Source organism: Zalophus californianus, chromosome 4, assembly GCF_009762305.2.
Source record: "Zalophus californianus isolate mZalCal1 chromosome 4, mZalCal1.pri.v2, whole genome shotgun sequence".
NCBI lineage: Eukaryota > Metazoa > Chordata > Mammalia > Carnivora > Otariidae > Zalophus > Zalophus californianus.
Genome location: NC_045598.1, coordinates 9,844,944 through 9,865,686, shown reverse-complemented (window position 1 = coordinate 9,865,686; position 20,743 = coordinate 9,844,944). Strand labels below are relative to the sequence as shown.

The 20,743-nt window shown below is 54.6% G+C and overlaps 1 protein-coding gene across 1 annotated transcript in view; it reads right to left on the bottom strand.

Annotated features, from left to right (window-relative positions):
* Positions 1-20,743, bottom strand: part of PRDM2 (PR/SET domain 2) — a 117,775-nt gene that overhangs the window by 3,603 nt on the left and 93,429 nt on the right. Inside the window, 1 exon segment of the mRNA XM_027578548.2 lies at positions 2,981-3,124. Coding sequence (XP_027434349.2) covers positions 3,004-3,124 — 121 coding nt within the window. The 3' untranslated portion in view covers positions 2,981-3,003.

The following is a 20,743-nucleotide window of genomic DNA, read 5'->3' as shown; positions in this document are numbered from 1 at the left end:
CCCTCAGCCTGGTGTGGCTGGGGTGTGTCACCTGTGGGTCATCGAGTGGGATCCCCAAAAGGACGGCAGCTTGTCAATCCCTAGCCCGGAGGCAGCCCTCCAGGGTGGGGACCCCAGCAGCAGGGGCTGTGGGCTGGACCACCGGGGCTGGAGCCGGGCAGAGGCTGTCAGAGGGGGGTTCTCTTATCACCCCACTCACCCTGCTCCTGGGACCCCAGGAGGGGGCCAGTTTTGGGAAGCCTGCCCCAAGGGCAGAGGCAGCCGAGGGGAAGACCACGAAGGTGGCCAGATGAGTGAGAGATGCCAGTCCCTTCCCTGGACAGCCCCCTCAAAGACCCCGGGGCCCAAGCGTGCTGGCCTCTTGCAGTGGAGACAGAGGCACCGAGGACGTGCAGGGGCAGTTTCTAACAGGACCAGACGGGGTGGCATGTTTCATGCCGAAAGGTGAACAGAAAGCCCTGGGCTTTGTCCACGACATCCATAAAGCCAGAGAAGGGAGGCACACCAGGAGTCAGCGGCGGAGAAGAGGCTAGTTCCTCGCTGGGTTCAGACTGTCGGTAAACCAGCCAGAGCCTCTAAGCCGGCAAGCGCAGCAGGGAAGGTGCAGTCCTGGGGCCTGGGCGCTCCGACGACAGCACTCTTTCCTCAGAACAGACCCCATACGCACAGACAGTTTTGCACACGATTTCGGGGGGGGGGGGGGCAGCACAGACCCCTTAGAGCCCACCATCCATTCTGGGAGTCAGACGCCTCAAGTTCTGCCTCCAGTTCGGCCGCTTGCCCCTGTGTCTCAGTTTCCCTCCCTGTAAAATGGGGATTTTGATGCATACATCCTTCCCATGCTAAAATCCTTTGTCACAGCACTTAAAAAACCATTCTGTAAACATGTGCAATGCTGCTATGGACTGAACTGCCCCCCACCAATTCATATATGGAAGCCCTCACCCCCAGTGTGACAGGATTTGGAGAAGGGGGGTCTTTGGAAGGTGATTAGGTTTAGATGAGGGTGGGGCCCCCATGATGGGTTTAGTGACCTCACAAGAGACACCAGAGCCTCCTCTCTTCATTACTGAGGACACAGCAAGAAGGTGGCCCCCGTAAGGCGGAAAGAGGGTCCTCACCAGAACCCAGCCATGCAGGCACCCTGACCTCAGATGCTCAGATGCCCAGCCTCCAGAACCGTGAGAAATAAATGTCTAAGCCCCAGAGTCCGTGGTATTCTGTTATGCAGCCCGAGCTAAGACAAACAGTATAAGTAAGGTGTGGTTTTTTTAAATCATTTTATATATATATATATATATATATTATATATATATATAAAATCAGTCACAGACACAAATTACATTGGGCCTCTATTCATCTGAGCACCTTGCTTGGGAAGCCGCACGTGTTTGGAAGTAAAGGAAGAGAACGCATCCTTCCAGGGTCATGGCCCCGGCCCCCCGGCGCAGAGCCTGAATTAGCAATACTTGGCAAACACCACATCGCCATCAGAGACTACGGTGGCCGACGGACACAGCCCAGTCCGCGGCCCAATCAGTCCAGGTGTGCCTGGCTCTCCCTCAGGCTGCAAAGGACACCTGCTCTGGGCTGGGAGCCACACCCTGGCGCCCATCAACACAGATGTCCACATGGCAGCGGCCACCACAGGGAGGGGCCTGGGCCATGCCCGGATCCAGAATTGTCCTGGTGCTGCCTCCCATCGTCCAGAAGACGCCAGCCCTGCCTCTCCTCTCCCGGGCCTTCCAGTTCTGTGCTTAGCAAACATTCCAACTCTGCTCCCCAGCATTCCCAGCTCAGGGGCACCTGCCCTCTCAGGAGCCTGTTCTGGAGACTCAGGCTAAGTTCTGCTCAAGACAACAGAGTCCCTGGGGAAAGTGGATTTTGTTTCCACGCCCCTCCCCGATCCCCAGAGAAATAAAGCCCAGAGCCCAGAGCCTCCAGCAGCTTCAGGAAGGGAGGATGAGTGAGCCCTCCAGGTAGCAGGGTAGGCGGAGGAGGAACATACAAGATGGAAGACCCCAAAGTTTCAGAGGTCATCCCGTTCTTGCCCGGAAACAACTGCATTCTCAACCTGAACAGCCCTGACGCCATTAAGCAGGCACCCCCACACCTGCGGGTGTCCCAGAATCACGGGGCCGTCTGCTAATACAGATTCCCAGGCCCTGCACCCCAGGGTGCTCGTTTAGTAAGTTTGGAGTTGCACAGTGGGGTCTGGATCTTCAACTGGCACCCCGATGTGCTGGCACGTGGGCTCCTCCCATGGTGGTCTCAGGGACACAGCGACAGAAGACGTGCCACATCACCAACAAAGAAGCCCAGGCCTGCTTGAGCTCACGGGCCAAGCCCAGCGCCCCTGAAGAGGGAAAGTCCAGCTTCTATGAATGAATTCAGGTTTTACCATCAGAAAATCTAGAAAGAGACTTCTGGTTCAACTAAATTTAAGTTTTATATTTTGCAGAATACAATCACTTTCACTTGCAAACACATTGAGGGAATAAAGACTACACAATGTTTTCTGGGCTTAAAGCCTCTGAAGGTCTCGATTAAGTGCTGGCTACTGTTTGTTCCTGCTATTCTTACTCAACAGTCACAGCCAAATGCTAGTGCTAAAACAGCTAGTAATAGCTGAAAGCTGGTGCGTTCTGTGCGTCAGGCACTTTCTACCTGCTTTGCCTACATGTGACACTTGTAATTCTCACAACCTGTGAAGTAAGTACCACTGTCATCCCCATTTTACTGATGTGGAAACTGAGGCTCAGAGAGACTGAGTAACTTGTGGAGGTCCCCCATAGCCAGGAAGCGGCAGAGCTGGGGTCCACACCTGCCTGCAGGAAGGCCCCGTGCCCCCCTCCGGCACCCAGGCGATCATGTCCACCCTCCTCCCTGCTTCCCAGGCCACCCCAAGCCCCAAGCCCAGCGCTCCTCGACCCCCGGAGCCACCCAAACAGCGCCAGAGGCCGCTCCACCCTCCTCGTACCTGTCAGGGAGCAGGCGAAGGATCTACTCTTTGAAGAGGGGTCCCTGGAACTGGGCTGCGGCCGTGGCCTTGACATTCCTGCACTGCCTGGTGACGTACGGGGCGGCTGGAGGAGGGCACCGGGATGCCAGGCGGAGACTGTAGCTGTTGGGAGAGGAACACCACACACCATCAGCAGGGCCCCGCCCCCGGAGCCCCCGGACGGCACCTTGAGGCCCACGGAATGTGGACTTCAACGACCCGCTGAGTTCCACCGAGCTCTGCACACCACCTTCCCTTCCCCTTAACAAGGGACGGGGCGAGCGGAAGCATCCCCCAGCCGGGTTCTGCGACACTGCCCTGAGCAGGGCTGTCCCTGACGACCCCCATAGAGGGGACAGGCGAGCTGGGAATGGAGGCCTGCCGTGCAGACAGCAGCTGTACTGTGCTCCCACCTGCGTCCCCAGGCAGCCCCCTCCCCGGAAGCATCTGGGGAGGTTTCTGGTACCACGTTACATCCATCACCTGCAGTGGGTCTCCTCCAGGCCATGAGCTCTGCCCTCGGCCCGCTATCCCAGCCTCACTGCGCCAAGCACTTTCATTTCAGGAATCTCTGAGGGGGTGTGAGCCCGGATCCTGTGACACAATTTGGCCCTCCCTTCTACCAGAGCCCATTAAATGAGTTGTGGGGGTTTTTTTTTTGCCCCCCCCCGGAAAGCATTTAAGAATTGTTTAAAAGATGGGTAACCTAGACCATTCCTTCACCTAGCTAACCCGGACTCATCTTTCAGGTCCTGGCTGGGATACCACCTCCTCCAGGAAGCCTTCCTTCTTTAACTCCTGAATGGGGCAGCCCTCCTGCAGGCTCCCACTGCCCCCTCGTACTTCCCTACCATAGCACCCGTTACACTGACTCACAACTGCGGGAAAATGTATCTGCCTCCCTCACGGGCTGTGAAATCCCAAGGTCAGGGCTTTTGTCCTACTCACTGATGCATCCCCATCTTAGCACAACAAAAATAAATAGTTGCTCAATGAGAACAACACGTATGCTGCAAATGTGCTAAGTATTTACATATACCAACAATCCTACTCTACGTACACCTACCAAGGCGGATACTGTATCAGCCCTAACTTACAGATGGGAAACAGGCCAACGGAGGCTAAGTGACTTGTCCCAGGTCCCAAATCTGTCCCCCAGACGGAAGAACAGAAGTGAGCAGGCCCTCCGGTCAGGAGAAGAGGAAGGTGAGGTGGGCGGGAAAGCGGGAAGGGTGAACGCTCACGGGAACCTCACCTGTATCAGGTGTTGGCTCAGAGTCCGCTGTGTCTGAGGGAGCAAGAGACGGGAATGGGGCCAGCCTCAAAGCTGACACATCAGGGCTTAGATCAGTGGTTCTCAACAAGGGCAAGCACTTGGCAGTGTTTGGAGACATTTTTCGTGGTCCCAACCGAGGGGAGGACGTTGCTACGGCATCTAGTGGATGGGGTCAGGGAATGCCGCCAAACATTCCACAATGCCCAGGACAGCCCCCATGACAGAGAATGATCCGAAACGGGAACAGTGTCAAAGTTGGCAAAGGTAGCGATCGAAAAATACCTATTTCAATAAATGAAGTAAGTGAACATATAAGCAAACAAACATATAAACAGACAAGTGAGGGCCTGGCTCTTGGTCAAGGTGCAGGGCTGCCCCTGTGCGAATTCCTCCCAACGCTGTGCGATCAAGGTCTGTGGTCAGCGGCTTCTACTAGCTGAGCAAGATGCAAGGCAGAAAACGAAAGACAACCCCATGCTCAGCGGCAAGCCTGAGCCCCAGATGGACCACCAAAGTTCCAGAATCACAAAGCCCAGGAGGTGGCCTGGGGGCTGCCTGGGACCCCAATGTGAGCACAGCCCCTCGGCCAGCCGACCCGACTGTGGGAGGGACAGCCCGCTCTGAGGCTGCCTGGAAACTTGGGACTTGCATGCCCCTGTCCTGCTGGGGAAGAAAGGGCGGTCTCAGCACACTGCAGGTCCCCCTACACTGTCCCGTCTGCAGAAACGTCTCTAATGGAGTGCATGCAGCAGGATGAGCCGCAGCTTTCAAGACAGGCAAGCCCTGCATCGTCAATTTCTACGTCTCCCTCTCTGTTACCAGCGTTACACATCTTTTAAACACTCAAAAACCGGATCAGTCAAACAAAGGTAACCCCCCTGGCCTGCCGGGCCCTCTCTAGCCGTCCAGCATTTCTCTGCTCCCTTGCGCGCAGGCCTCCTGCAGCCGCGGCAACCACAGCCACTCCCACTAGGGGGCGCGCTTTCTCCCCAGCCCTGGGTATCCGTGTGGTCGGAGAGCTCATGATCAGCGGCAAAGCCCCCAAAGGCAGGCTCCTCTCACCAGCCCACAGCACATGGCTTGGCCCAGTGGGGGCAACCCCAGCTGGCATGCACACAGCTCTTGTAATTCCAAGTACTTTCTCAGCTTATCTCTGGACCCTCCCGGCAGCTCAGGAGGTGGGGGAGAGCAAGCACTTTTTATACCCATTTCACAGATGAGGACACTGAGGCTCAGACAGATTCGGAGACTTTCCCAGGGGAGCAGAGCCCAGGCCTTTCAGCTCCGTGGGCCACCATTTCTGGGGAGACACCGGTCACCACCTAGGTGTCTCCTGTTAGGACTAGGGCACTGATGTCCAGCAGGACAGTCTCCTTCCTGACCACGAATCCCCTCCTGTGGTCAGAGAACTCTTGAGAGCCCAGTGGTTCCCTGGAGCGGAGATGTCAGGCGCTGAGGAACAGCATCTGTGGAACCAGATATTTCTCCAGTTCTCAGTACAGTAGTAGTTACCGCACAAAGACCTGATTCTAAGTTCCTAGCTGTGTGAGCTTGGCAAGGCAGGGGCCTCTCTGGGCTCTGGTTTCACCATCTGCAAAACAAGAGCAGTAATTTCACTGCTGGGTGGTTGTGGCTGATTAAATTTAGAGAAGCTCTCAGCACAGGACACGCCAGCACTCGAGTATCCACCTGCACGGTGTTGGCACGGAGGCGGTTGGTGGGGAGGCAAGGGGCCAGCCCAAGTGAAGGGATGCCAGGGGCTGTGACACATCCCGAGGCAGCGGGCGGCATGGCTGTCAGTCCCGATCCTCACCCTCACTGGCTGGTGTGCCCAGGGTAAGGCCCTCCCTGCCTCCTAGGCTCTGAACCTCGGCCTCCTCAACTGTAAACAGAGGCCCTCCCTGCCGGCCTGCCGAGGCAGAGCTGGGCTGGGAAGAGCCCAGGGACCGGGGATGGGAGGGCACTTTGCCTTCCAAGAATTCAGCACATGTGGGATGCTCCCAGGGGTGATGACACCAGCGGGGTCAGAGCAGGAGGGCGGCCAGTGCCCTCCCTCCACGGGCCTGGTCGCATCTGCCATGAGCTCCCCCCCTAACCGGCCCCTTCCCCCACCTGTTCTACGGAAGAGCAACCTGCCCCTTCCCCAAAAGCACACTGGATCATGACGTACCCCGTCCTCAACTGTCAATCCCGGGCTCCCAGGACAGTGACCATGTTCCTCAACGCACAGAGGCCGGCCCCCCACCTCCCCGCCCCCTCGCTGCCCCAGCTGCGCTGGGCTCCCTTCAGCGTGTCCACGCATGGCCCTCTTCCTGGCAGCCCTCAGTCTCGACGGACTCCAGAGCAGGATGGTTTGCCTTTAGCCAAGATGGGAAGACAGCAGGAGAGGCTTCAGAGTTTGAAAAGGATTAGATTTGAAGTGTTTATCTGACCCAAAAGAGAGGTCAAGTGGGTGGCTGAAATGGAACGGAATGAATCTGGGGTTGGTCAGCATCTGGGTGGTCCGGATGGCTCGGCAAGGGGAGGGACCCAGGACGGATGGGGAGGGGCAGGTGGTGATGTGAGGGAGCCCGGAGAAAGCGGTGGCAAGCCTGTCCAGGGAGAGTCCGCCACTGCCAAAGGTCAAGGAAGCCAGGAAGGAGAACCACAGCGGTGTTCAGCATGGGCCCAGAGCTGCTGGTAACCATGGTAACAGCAGCCTCCAGGGCATGGCGGAGACAATCCCAAGTGAGTCCCAGAGAGGAGGATCCAGAGAGCTCCCTCAAGGGAGAGTTGGGTCAAGGGAGGCCTAGAGGGGAAAGAGCTTGGGAGGAGGCCAGGGGCTCTCTGGTCCCCACATGGAGTCTCCATGGCCCCGCCGGGCTGCCGGGACATGCTGAGTAGAGTCCCCTGCCTGCCTTGTCCCTCCTTCTGCAGGAGTCAGGAGGGACGTTCTGGAACATAGTCCCTAGAGCTGGTTCGGCCACACAGGAGTCTTACCCAACTCTCCATAAATCCTCGGAGTGCAATTCATTTGAAGTCCGTGTCTGATGTTCTGCACTCTTGCCAGAGGTGAAGGGAGAGGCAAAGTGTGTGGGAGCTGGTGCCGAGGTGGGACAACCCAAGAGGCTGCTGAAATTCCCTGGAGGCTGGGTGAAGCCCCACAGTCGGGGCTGTGGGAGTCACCGCCTGCTTCCTGGCGCCAGCCACCGGCCACCTCAGGATTGGTGGCACCTTTGAAGGCTCCACCTTCCCCAAGCAGACAGCCCCTTCCATTCCGGGGAGCAACCCCCCCTGCCCCGCCTCAGATGAGGCCCCCAGGCTGGGCTTCAGAGGCAGGGCAAGTGGCCCAACGCTGGGATGCAGGAGCCTGAATTTTAGCCCTAGAATCTGCTGCTGACTTGCTGTGTGGCCTCTGGAGGATGCCTCCACCTCGCTGAACCAGAGCCATCCCACCTATAAAATGAAGATGTCAAGCAAGGAAAACTATGCAATGGTATCATTTTGAGCACCTGCTATGAGCCCAGAGCTACTTCAGGTGCTTTATGGGGAGCTCCTCAAATATTCCCAGCAGCACTTGAGGCAGAGACAAGGATGATCTGTGTCTTACAGAGGAAGACAGAGAGGTGAGGAAGCCCAAAGTTCCATCCATGTTCTCTTGGTCAATAGGGGTGCAGCCAAACTCTGAATCCAGGACCAGCTGACCCCAAAGCCTGGCTGCCCCTCCCTGAGGCAGTTCTTGTAGTGATGGGGACCAAAGAGTGCTTTTCAATATTCCAAGAAGCCAGATGGGGTTAACCGTTTGGCCCACAGGATGGCCACCCACGAGGCCAGGAGCTGGCTTTGAGAAGTCAGGGGAGCGAGGGGCTGAGGACACCTTCAGCAGGGCGTCAGTGCAGGCCACGTGCTAGGTGGCCGTGCCTAAGAGGGGCCTGGCTCTGAAGCCTGGACAAGGACGATGAAAGTAGCCCTTAGGGGACAGGAACAAAGGTCTGAAAACCACTGGCCTGCACGGTCGTTGAGCTTCCTTCAAGTGAGGCGCTGGGGGCCAGGGGAGACCCGCAGCTAACACGTGCTGATGGGCATCGCTGGCCCCTGCAGCTCTGTGCTTAGATAGTATTTTCATTGCTCTTTCCCTCTAACCACGTGAGAAGGGTTATTGTGCCCTTTCTCTGGCTGAGAGGGCAGTAGCACAGACAAGTAAGTGACTGCGGTGATAGAGGGCGGAGAGGTGGGGAAAGGGCGGCGAGGGAGGGAGCCAGGACCACACAGATCTGACCCAGACCTGAAGTCCGCCTCTCGCACACGGATTCTCCTTCCATCTCTCCAGCTCTAAAGGCGGCCACGTGCCCGAGCTGGCTCCAGATTTGGCTGCCATGCATCCGAAAGACCAATCGTGTCCCTGCCTCGTGGGGCCTTCATGCCAGGATCTGAGGTCTTCGGAGGCCATCAGTTCCCCAAACCTGTTTGGCTTGCACTCCAAATACCCAGCGTGTGACAGCTCATAACACAACCCAGGCAACAGGAAGGCTAGCCTGGCCTGTGGGGACCTCAGCCAAAGGGAGCTGCCAGTGGGGAGATCCCTGCCGCCCTGCCAGGCTAGGAGAGGGGCAGGGGACCCCCGCGGCATGCCAAGCAGCCCTTCATCCCCGGTGAGGAAACGGAGCCAAGCGAGGAGGTCACGCACTCAAGGTCACACGGCAAGGTGTTCTGGGGAAGCAGCGAGGGGACAAAACTGGGGAGGGAGGGCAGAATGAAGCCCCCACAGACTTGGGACAAGGAGGCAGGTGCCCCACAGGTGACACCAAACTCAAGCCCCGGAGGGCACGATCTTGTTCATTTCTCACCCACCCACCTGTCTGGCTCAAGAGGTGCTTGAAGAATGTTCCCTGACAAGTAAATGGCGAACGTGGAGCCCAGACCCCCAAACACGCCTGCTACACTGCTCGAAAACCAAATCACCCCGGGAAGTAACTTCCCGGAAGGTTCCTCTCACTGCCGAGGCCCACCCAAACCGTGGACCAGGTCCCCACTTTTTATAATTCTTTGAACCCAAGTCCACAGGCCTCAGGCCTCCCTGAGAGACCCTCCCCGCTCCCCTCAGGGCAGAGGCTCAAGTCCAGAGGACCACACGGGCAGAGAACAGCCAGCACCCCAGACGAGCCCGGCTCAGGCCCGAGCAGCCCCGGCAGGACCAGACAGACGAGTGGCTCCTCGGGCACAGACACCTCGCACCACACTTTGCTCCGGCCCCCCAACCCAGCTCCAGGGCGCCCCCAACGCCGTCCCCCTCCCCTCTCACTGAGCAGAAACGGGCTGCTTTCTAACACCCAAGGAAACATCTACGACCAGGAGGGAGGCCAAAACACGAGCAAATCACGTGTGTCAAGACAGATGAACGCACACAAAGCAGGTTCCCATCTCGGGACAGAAAGGGACGGATGCGCCACCCCTGAGGTCCGCGGGGAAAAGTTCCTTTAAAAGGTAAAATTCCGTAAAGACGCTAAGTCTTCATTATTATGACCATTCTGCCTTTTAAAGTTGACACGAGCCAAAAGGAAAAATTGATGCCGTCAACTCCAGGGGACCAGCCTTCGCGTGGTCTAGAGCTGTTGGGACGGAGAGTCTCGTAAGCCCTGGGTGCGTCTGCCCTGTGAATGGGGTTTCTACGTCTTGATGCCGGTGCCCGTTCCAGGACACTAAGGAGGAGAGGCAGCTGCCTTAGGGGAGAAGCCTTGTGGGAGCTCAGGGGGCTCTTCCGCTACCGAGGTGTCTCAACCAGCTGTCTCGGGGGGCCTGGGTGTGCCACGAGGAGGACACGCGTGCTGTGGGCCTGAACAGGGCGTCGGTCAGCAACAGTGATGCAGCCCAAAGGGCAAGGGTGCCGTGGACTGTGGGGCTGGAGGCCTCATCCTCAGAGGGTGCCAGGGCCTGGATGGCAGAGTCTGCTGGCGCACCTGCCCCACCTCCCCCGACAGTCCCGCCATCCCCCAAGCCCTCACCCTGTACCCTGGCTGAACTCGGGCTGTAGCACGGAGGGCTGGGACAGTTCAGCCTGTTGTACTGACGGGGATGCGGAGGAGGTCTGTAGGTGCTCGATGCCTTGGACCCCGGCTGGCCAACTCCACTCTGGGCTGCTTGAGCCTCCCTAGGACCCCGCATTTCATCTGGTTTGTGACCCACTCATTCTCGGTGGGGGGGGGGGGGCCATTCAAACAGGCTACCTCCCTGTGGAGGACCGACCCCCAGGCCCAGGGACTCAAAGCCAAGGTAGGAGCAGAGGTGGAATGAAAACTTTCCTAATGCGTTCTCCCATGTAACTGGCACTTCCCAAATCAGGTTCGGCAGAACTGGTTCCCCCGGATGCCACGTGTGTCCGCATTATCATCTGCGTCCTGGCCGCCAACATTTCCATGCTGACTACGTGCCAAGTGCTGTGCCCAGTGTTTGACTTGGAATCACAAATTGAATCTTCACAAGACCTTTGTGAGATGGGTATTGTACATTTTATACACGAGGAACTAAAGGCACAGCTTGCCTTTAGTTCGGCAGCTTGCCCAAGAACACAAATACTGGGCAAGAGGTAGAGCTGGGATGGAAGCCTGAGCCATTCACCTCCAGAACATGGGCTCGTGAAGCCAAACAGGCGTGTCTCTGCAGGATTGAGCCTTTAATGTGCTGACACGCGGGATAAATCCCAGGAGGAGGACGCAGGCTGTCATTTACCCCCAAACTTATTTCCCCCATTGATGTGATCACTACTTACTGACGGCTTGCTCTGTGAGCCAGGTACATAGGACACAATGGAGGGCCGAGTGGATGTGCTCTCTGAAGGCATGAGACTCTGCAAGGGGGTGGCTTTGATCTATCCTAAGCCTCCGCAAGGACCCTTTAGAGCACCACAAAGAAAGAAAAATTAATTCAGCCTTTCCGAACAGAAATTTTCTAAAATCAGCCATTTAGGGGCTCCTGGGTGGCTCCGTAGTTAAGCGTCTGCCTTTAGCTCAGGTCATGATCCCGGGGTCCTGGGACTGAGCCCCGCATCGGGCTCCCTGCTCGGCGGGGAGCCTGCTTCTCTCTCCCCCTCTGCCTCTGCCCCACTCGTGCGTGTGCTTTCTAATAAATAAAGAAAATCTTTAAAAAATAAAAAATAAAATAAAGTAAAATAAAATCAGCCACATGAAGCAATGTGTCCTGAACTTGATTTGGTATAATCTTTGGGAGTCAGGTTCTCCACTCTGCACATATGTGCTGTCATGTGCCTTGCGGAGGAGATGTCCTTGAGACTTATTAAGAGGTACCAGCCTTCCTGTCTCCACACTAAACAAAACCAGGCACTCCAGGGTTTATCGGTATTCATCAGTCAAGCACCTATTATACACCTGGCCCTGTGCTAGGCCCTGGGGACACAGCAGGAAACCAAACAGAGCTGGTCTCTGCCGCCATGGGGCATGTGTCCTAGAAGGGGAAGGTCATCATTTGTATAATATAGAAGTAAACACATAATTACGAAGTGTTAAAAACAGACACTACGAGAGCTCAGAACAAGGGAACTGACCATAGAAATACTCGTGTGTGTGTGTGTGTGTGTGTGTGTGTGTGTGTGTGTGTGTTTGCATGTCTGCACGCACAGTTTCTGTTTACACCCTGAAACCTGGGCTCTGGGACACATCTGAAATACATTTCAGGATTTGCTTCTCTGTACCACATTGCTTTTGCTGTATTTTATGGGGTAGGGAGGGAGGGAAGGAAAAGGAAGCATAGAATGCGTAACTTTACCTCCAGGAAAATACAGGACTTCCCGAAGAGGTCCTGTCTGTCGCTGAAGGCCACTCCCCTGGGACAGGGGGTGGGGGCGAGAACTGTTACTACCAATTCACACCCCAGATATTTCCTGTCCTCCTGAGTCTCAAGGCAAGTTTTACACCAGGGGATTTGGGGAGTTGGCAAATCGGAACAAGACCAGGGTAGGAACTCACCCACTCTCCACCCTAGGCCTTCTCTGAACTGTGAATAGCAAATCTGGTTACATGAGGATCTTTTGCTTTTTACAAGCAGCAGATCTGACAATCTATGAGCAGCCGAGGACAGTCCCTGCATTTTCAACAGGGTCACCTTTGGCTTGCTGCAGATGGGTTTCAGATAGAAATCAGCCCTGGAGAAACGGAAGGAAGGTTGGGGATGCTTGTGGGAGATGCCTCCCCGGGAGAAGTTAGGGGGCATCTCCACCTACTAAGCAGGCCCAGAGGCGAGCTGTGGGGGGGGGGGGTTCCAGAGAAAACCCTCTGAAAGCTGCAGAGCAGGGCCTGCCTCTGCAAGTCCAGGAGAGGGGCCTCCAGCCCACAGAGCCCGGTCTGAACCCACCACCGCCATCAGATGCCACATCGGTCCCCTGCACACCCTCAGCCCAGAACACCTCCAGTCTCTTCCCAAATCTCCCCAACGCTGGAGCACCCCAGACTCAATTCCTGGGTGTCTCCTCTTCATCTACACTCGCTCTTTGGGGGCTCCAATCTCGTGGTTTTCAACACCGTGTGTACTCTGAGGACACCCAAATTTACATTTCCAGCTGGGTCCTTCCCTCTGAACTTCAAACTGTATATTCATCTACCCCATCTGCATCTCTCCTTGAGGGCCTCACAGCATCTCAGACTTCATATGCCTGAACCTGAATTCCCAGCACACACACACCACACAAACTGGATCCAATGAGTCTTCACCTCATCACTTAAAGGCAAAAAAAAAAAAAAAAAAAAAAAAAAAACAAAAAAACCCAAACTGTCATCATCCTTGATTCTCTCATCCAATCCTCAGCCAACCCTCAGCAAACCTGTGGCTCCACCTTCAAAATACACCCAGAGCCCCGCTGCTGTTCCTAGCTCCACTGCCACACCCCCACCCAACTACCATCATTCCTCACCTGCATCCCCTTCCTAGTCTGTATTTCTACTCCTGGCTCCTTTCAGTCGGTCCTTAACGGATCAGCAGGACAGATTCTTTCAGAAGGCAAGTCATCCCATATTACTCCTCTCCTCAGAGCCCTCCAATGCCTTCCATTCACTCCAAGTACAAAGCTTACAATGACTGTAGCAGCCCTTGGTTACCTCCCTGACCTCACCCCTTATTCCGCTCCAGCCATGCCGGCCTCCCCAGTGTTCCCTGAGCATGCCAGGGATCCTTCTGCCTCAGGACCTTTGCACTAATTATTCTTTCTGCCAAGTGCTTTCCTCCCTAGGTCCCCGTGTTTGCGTCTTCACTTCCAAGTCTTTGCTTAAACGTTCCCCTCTGCAGCCAGGCTTTCTCTGGCCCCCGCACCCCCATTTTAAGTGGTAGCCCCCATTCTGACTTCAGATTTCTCTATCCCCACTTCCCTGTTTTACTTCTGTCCACAGCACTCACCACCTGACATTCCGTGTAGCTCCTTGCTTGTTCATGGTCTGTCTCCCGGCCCCCCCACGGAAACAGCAGTTTTGCACACCGCTACACCCTCAACAGTGCCTGGCACACAGCACCCTACATCCACTCCTGAACGGATGGAGGCCCAAGACCCACACGGTCTTTCCCGACTAAATCGCGCCCGTGAGGCATCGCCTGTGATTTCTGGGTACTGTGTAAAGTGGGACCAAGACTTAACTCACTTATGAAAGCAATCAGAGTGCAAAACCTTCCTATGCCTTCATGCAAAATTTTAATGGCTTCTCACCCACACCTAACTGGATGACAGCTTTTAAGCAAATTACTGTGAGCCTTTCTAAGCATTCGACGTGTTTTCCGTAAACAACTCCACAATCATATTTTGCCGGGTTGGATACTATGTAAATGAGTCACAGGAGTACAATACCAGACACGAGGGGCATAAACAGGTCTGGGAACAAACACTGCTGACTTTTGGCAGCACTGAACTTGAGCGCTGGGGATGGAAGAGCCAGGGCTCTCCCTGCAGGTGTCGTCAGGATGCGTTCCCAAGGGAACGCACAGCATCCGTCAACAGGGAGGGTTGAGTCAATCAAACACTGGCTGAACTTCAACAGTATTTCAGTTGATCCCCAGCTGGTATCGTCCCAGAAGTTCTGCAAGATTCCTGGCAGCACCTGCCCTGGCAGGCCCGGCACTCTGCAAGACGTCCTCACGCTATTCCTTAGGCGGCGGTGACCATGCCGGACGCGAAGACAGAACGTGCACACGGGAGAGCCCAGGGCCTCCCCTCATGGAGCGCACACGACCCTGTGACGGCGGCAGCAGGATCCCATCGCCCAGCAGCTCGAACGCCAGTGAGCTGGGGGCGGGGGGAGGCCCCGGTGCGGACACAGCCCGGTCCAGCACAGCCCCGTCACACGTGGATGACATGGTGAAATCAATCAGAGACAAAGGGATTCGCTATTTTGAACAAAAAGTACACGCAAGAGTATCTTCCACTGCCGTGTAGTTTGGAGGTTCTACGAGCGAGGGACCCCTTAGGAGATACCGGGTATCAGGAGGCAGAATTAAAGCTGGTGACGGAGAGAGGGCGACCCTACTTTCAGAGCCAAAAAGTGAAGGAAAGGGTTTAAAAACGTAAAGGAAAATTTGGATAGCTCCACACCCCGCGCCCCCATGAAGTTCAGGATGCTAGAGGACAGTCACAAGCAGCCTGTGTGTGCACTGGTGCAGAATTTCCCTCATTTCGTTGAGTTAATGAGCCAGCAGCTACACTGGACTGCAGCACACAACCTCCTCCCTGGCCTCTGGTTTCTCGCTCGCCTTTCCTTACGCATCCTTAACCTTGAGGACTGTGCCCTGAGGTGGCAACGCTTTAATGCTGATTGTAATCAACTATCGCCAAAGAACCAATCCTTTTCTTTCAACCTGATCTTAACTGGTCATTTACTAATGCAAGTGACACTCTCTATACAGCTGCCAACAATTAAGTGCCCCAAAATTCACACTTGAAGCCAAGGAGTCCTAAGTTGGGGTCCTCTAAGCAGAGTGATAACTTTGACTCTACTATTCCGAGAAATTTTTTCTCCCCGCCCCCCCTTTTATTGCATGGACACTGAGTGAGCACCAACTACGTACTGGGGGCCGCATAGGTGCTGGGGACCAGTGAACGCACACTGCAGGACACCGCCGCACAGCACCACGACTACACTAGGTAAGAGCCAAGGGTCTTCTCCGCACCCCCGCCCCCCAAGAAAGATACACAAAGAGCAACAATGGCCAAGGCAGAAAATCCTCACTTCCACCACGGCTCTCACACTTAGAAGTGCCCCCACCTGTGGGGGGCCCTACTCGTCTGTCATGAGGTGGTTATTAGAATTAGGGAGAAATGTAAGTGAAGTTTTCTGAAAACCGGAAGTTGCTATATCAAAGATATTGCTAATAAACAAAATAATTTCAAATGAAGACTGGAAGCAAATTAAATAACGAGATGGGGTGATACCGTGTCACTTGTTCTTTTTCTTTTTAAGACCCAGAGGAGAACTCCTGGGTCTGCGTAGCTGATAAAAAACAAAGATTTCAAAGACCCACCCCAGAGATCCTGGCTTAGTAGGTCGGAAATTTTAAGTAAGCCTCCTGGGTGGGTTTTGATGCAGGTGGTCCAGGAAGGGAACATGCTGGTGAGGTAATCCTAACTCTGGCCCCTTCACGCACCTGGGAACACCTTGAGGCAACACAGCTCCTCAAGCTGAAGTTAACAAGACAATACGCACGGGTCCAGCAAAACACTCCGCTCACCTAAGCACCTGACCAACACAATTCAGGACATCGCCTTAATAAAACACCTGCTGTCAGCTGACACTAATAGGCTGTATCTGTAATCTTTATAAATAGTTTTAAAAGACAGAAGCATACTAATTAGGGTGATGACGTCATTCACAACAGCACATACTTCAACTACAGTATCCGGCACCAGGTTCACTGGATGCATCAAAATGGTTGGTTCCAGGAGCGCCTGGGTGGCCCAGTCGGTGAAGCATCGGCTCTTGATTTCAGCTCAGATCATGATCTGGGTTGTGAGATTGAGCCCCAGGTCGATCGAATGATTCAGGTCGATCGAATGATTCTCCACCCCCCCACCACCCGCCCCTCCCTCCACCCCACCTCCTGTTCACGCTCTCAAAAAAGCAAACAAACAAACAAAAAACGAGTTGGTTCCTATACCAAAGCAGTTAACATAGTAAACTTGCTAGTAAATTTCAATCAGGAGTCTAAATATAAATGATAAAAAAGTAGGAGTATAAAACACCTACATACCTATGCACTGGTTATTAGAGAAATTCTGAAAAGGTTCTGGAGCAAGATCTGGAAAAAGAGAGGAAAATCACTGGGCAGGCCCATCAGCCTGTGCGCCAAGTGAGGAGATGAGGGAACGTGTACTTCCTTGCAGAGTCCCACCACTGGTTCGCACTTAGCACTAAATAAAGTATGTCCTCAGACATAAACGTGGGCATCAGGCAACAGGAAGACGACAGTTCTGTTTCAGAACCTGGCCGCACACCTCGGCCGCGGAAGAGCGTGCACACGCCACCCATTCCCATTGTTCTCTTACAAGTCATTTCTCTAACTCACGTGCGCTTCAGGAGCTGGAAAGAGAAAAAGCTGTCTGTATGTTTGTTACACCTAACACTCTCCTCTCACAAGGTCAGCTGTCCCGCAACGTCATGCGCCGGCAAAGAACCAAGAGCCAAGACCTATTTAAACGAGTAGGCAAATCATGCCAGAAAAGGCACGTTCTGGCATTAGCGCCCTTTGCACACGGGGTCGGTCCTTGGGTGTTCCGACAGGGCCTAGCACACCTCTCTGTTTGCACGTAATGTTAATAGGACTGCTATCCGGCTTCCTCGCCGTAGACGATTAACAAAAGCCTATCTGGGGACGTGGGGAGCGCAGACAGGCTCCATAAAGGACGGAAGAGGGGCCGGTGAGGAGTACCTCCTTCTCAAAAAGCTTCAGGATCCTGTATGCCTGAACTGTCTCTGAGGGCATCGTTTTTCCACCACGAAGCAGTAACTGGTTACCTTGAGCCTTCAAGGAGAGGTGAAGCTCTGCCCAGTATAGTTTCTAAAAGCAGGGAAGCAGCAGAGAGGTGGGACCGGAGACAGCCAACTCCTGGCACCGCCAGGCCTTCCTGCATGTGAGGCGGACACCAGGCACCGGGCTCAGCCCTCTCCCCCCCCCCCCCTGAGCGCGACCCCACCTCTGAGGCATGCCTGCTCCCCACACACCTAGGGAAACCTACTTGCCAACCACGGCTTGGGAAGATTCCCATGCAAACAGAAGAAAAGCAGACTCTAGGAAGCAAGGTTTGACTGTCTGAACCAGTCAGCATCTGGGGTCGGCTCCTTCCCCAACACAGCTGTGTAGATGGCGCCAAACTGCAGGCCTAGCGGCAACCACACACCCCTAACTCCCAGAAACACACAAAACGCATCGGGACCAGGAAGGGCCAAGAGCTGTGTTCACCTCCAGAAGGTTTAGCACCTCTGAGTTAGCGGGTGCTTCTTGTCGACACGTGGGCAGCTGCAGACTAATAAGGCAACCTCAAGCAAACGGCCTCACCTTTCTGTGCCACGGATCCCCGCTTGTAAAATGGAGAACACAAAAGGACTGGCTTCCTTGAGTCGCCGTAATGAATCCATGGGGCAATTTATGAAAAGCCCTGAAAACATTGGCTAGCGAGCACTTTAAAGTTAACAGCGATCATTCCTACATTATTTCAATGAACTGGGGTTTCTTGGTTGGGTTTTCATTTTACAGAGCTAATGAAGATTTTCTTCTGAACCTGGCTTTTAAAAGTTTAAAAAACTTAAAAAATAACATTATGTGAAGAGGTGATAAAATCACAATCCGCTTTTCCCTCAGCCTGATTTGAAAAATGGTTTTCCTTGGGGCGCCTGGGTGGTTCAGTCATTAAGCGTCTGCCTTTGGCTCAGGTCATGGTCCCAGGGTCCTGGGATCGAGCCCCATATCGGGATGCTGGGCAGGAAGGCTGCTTCTCCCTCTGCCACTCCCCCTGCTCGTGTTCCCTCTCTTGCTGTGTGTCTCTGTCAAATAAATAAATAAAATCTTAAAAAAAAAAAAAAAAAAAGAAAAACGGTTTTCCTGTTTGATAGCTCCTTCTCTTTCTGACGTGGGAGTGCCTGATGTAGAAAGGAAGCAGCTCCGGCCTGGCTCAGACGCAGCAAAGGCCCGGGGGTCAGGGGCAGCAGGACCGGCAGCTCCTCACCACCGGAGAGCTTTCTCTCTGGGCAGAGGCAGGGCATGACGAAGGAATGTTCCAGCTAACGCAACCTGTGCCATCATATAAAATCTCCTGTGTGGCAAGTCAGCTTTGAGCACCAGCCACAACCTTCAGTCAGATTCAAGTGGACTTTCCATAACTGTCTAGCCGCTATCGTTTATGAAGCCCCTTACTATGGCAGGCGGCTTCTGTGGTCCTCACAGGCTCACCTGTTGTCTTCACAACCATCGGATCACTATCGCCATTTTGGAGAAAGGAAAACCGGGCTCAGAGCACTTAAGTCATTTGTCCAAGGTTACGGAGCTGGTAAGTAATAAAGCCAGGGTTCAAGTATTTTATTCAGTCAACAAGTTATTTATTCAGCAGCTACTACATGCCAGGAACACTGCTGTAGATGCTGGAAATGCAGCAGTGAACACCACAACACATTCCCCCCAGGCAGAATGTCCATTCTAGTAAACACACATGAGGAAGCGGTAACAGAATGTATACAGGAGAGTTAAGTGCCCCCCCAAGAACAGTAGTGCAGAGTAAGGAGATGGAGAGAGCCAAGGGCAGTATGTCCAATTAGATGATCAGGGAAGGCTTCTTGGAGGAGGTGACAGGTGCTCAGCAGCTCCAGGTCCAGAGCCGATCAACGCCCTTACCTACATTCCACTACCTGCAATGAAATCACAGTGAAACCTCAAAACCAGACCACTGGCCTGCACCACATTACCCCTCATGGAAGGCCAGAGGCCATCAGAAAGTTCTGAACCTTGAATTCCATTCTTGCGTGGTCAAGGCCGGCCACCCTAGGCTGAAGCCCTACATGGGCCCACGCTGCTCACATGAGGTGCTCTCGGGAGGCCAGGGTGCACCCCGATGGAGGGAAGGAGCCCGCCCAGGAAGGCTTTAGGAGTTTCTAAAATTCTGACAAAAGTTCTAATCTCACCAAAGGTAGTAATCATCTGTTCTGGGAAACTAACAGCACTGATGTTTGTCAGCTTCCATAAAGGAATCCTTTTCTTCTACAGACTTTAAAAGCACGAGCAGCTCTGTCTCAAATACATAAATCTTAAAAAAAAAAAAAAAACGTGTGTGTGTGTGGGGGGGTGCCTGAGTAGCTCAGTCAGTTAAGTGTCTGACTCTTGGTTTCAGCTCAGGTTGTGATCTCAGAGTCCTGAGATGGCTCCCCATGTCGGGTTCGGTGCTGAGCATGGAGCCTGCTTAAGAATCTCTCCCTCTCCCCGTGCCCCTCTGCACCCTCCCCACCCCCGCCTCAAATCAATCAATCAATCAAATAAAATAAAAGCACAAGCAGTTTCTCCAGAAGCCTCTTCCAAAAGTTCCACAAGGATCATCATCACACAAGTCCTGCCCCTTCCACCCGGGATGGCTACCAGGCCACTGGCCTCCTTCGTGGGGCGGGAAGAAACCGCCACCGCCACCGCCACCGCCACCGCCACCGCCAGCACCACCAGCAGCAGCACACCACCAGCACCACCAGCACCACCAGCACCACCAGCAGCACCAGGAGCAGCACACCACCAGCACCACCAGCACCACCAGCACCACCGCCAGCACCACCAGCAGCAGCACACCACCAGCACCACCAGCACCACCAGCACCACCAGCAGCAGCACACCACCAGCACCACCAGCACCACCAGCACCACCACCACCACCACCACCGCCACCACACCACCACAGCCATCAGCTACTGAATCCTTACACTAAGCACACAGCCCACCTCCTGGGATACAGCCACCCGCAGGCGAGGCGGCCGAGGCTCAGCCAGCAGCAGGCCCACCTGGGTTACAAGTGGTACTCAGGGGGATTACGACCCAGCGCACAAGGGCTCAAGGCCAATGTTTATTCCCACTGTATTATACAACTTCTGCAACAAACCCCCCTTGGGGCGATGACATCACCATCGGTCATTTGGGAGACACCACAGCTGTGTAAAACCGAGGGGCACATGAAGCGGGTGGGGTCGCTGTGGTGAAGAGACTGGAATCACATGGCCGGTTTGTGCACTCCACTTGCAGCTCTGGGACATAATCCAGGTGCCGATGCCCCTCACATTTGGTCGATGTTAACTGTACATGAGAATGCCATCTCCCTCACGTGGGTGGGAGAGCTTCAGGGCAGGTAAGCCCTGCAAAGCACTCAGAACGGGACCCGCACTCCGACTCGGCCAAGAGCACCCACCCCCCAAACCCCGCCCCCGAGGCGGCCAGCTACACCCAGGGCCCTCTCAGGGCCCGGGGCACAGGCAGAGTCCA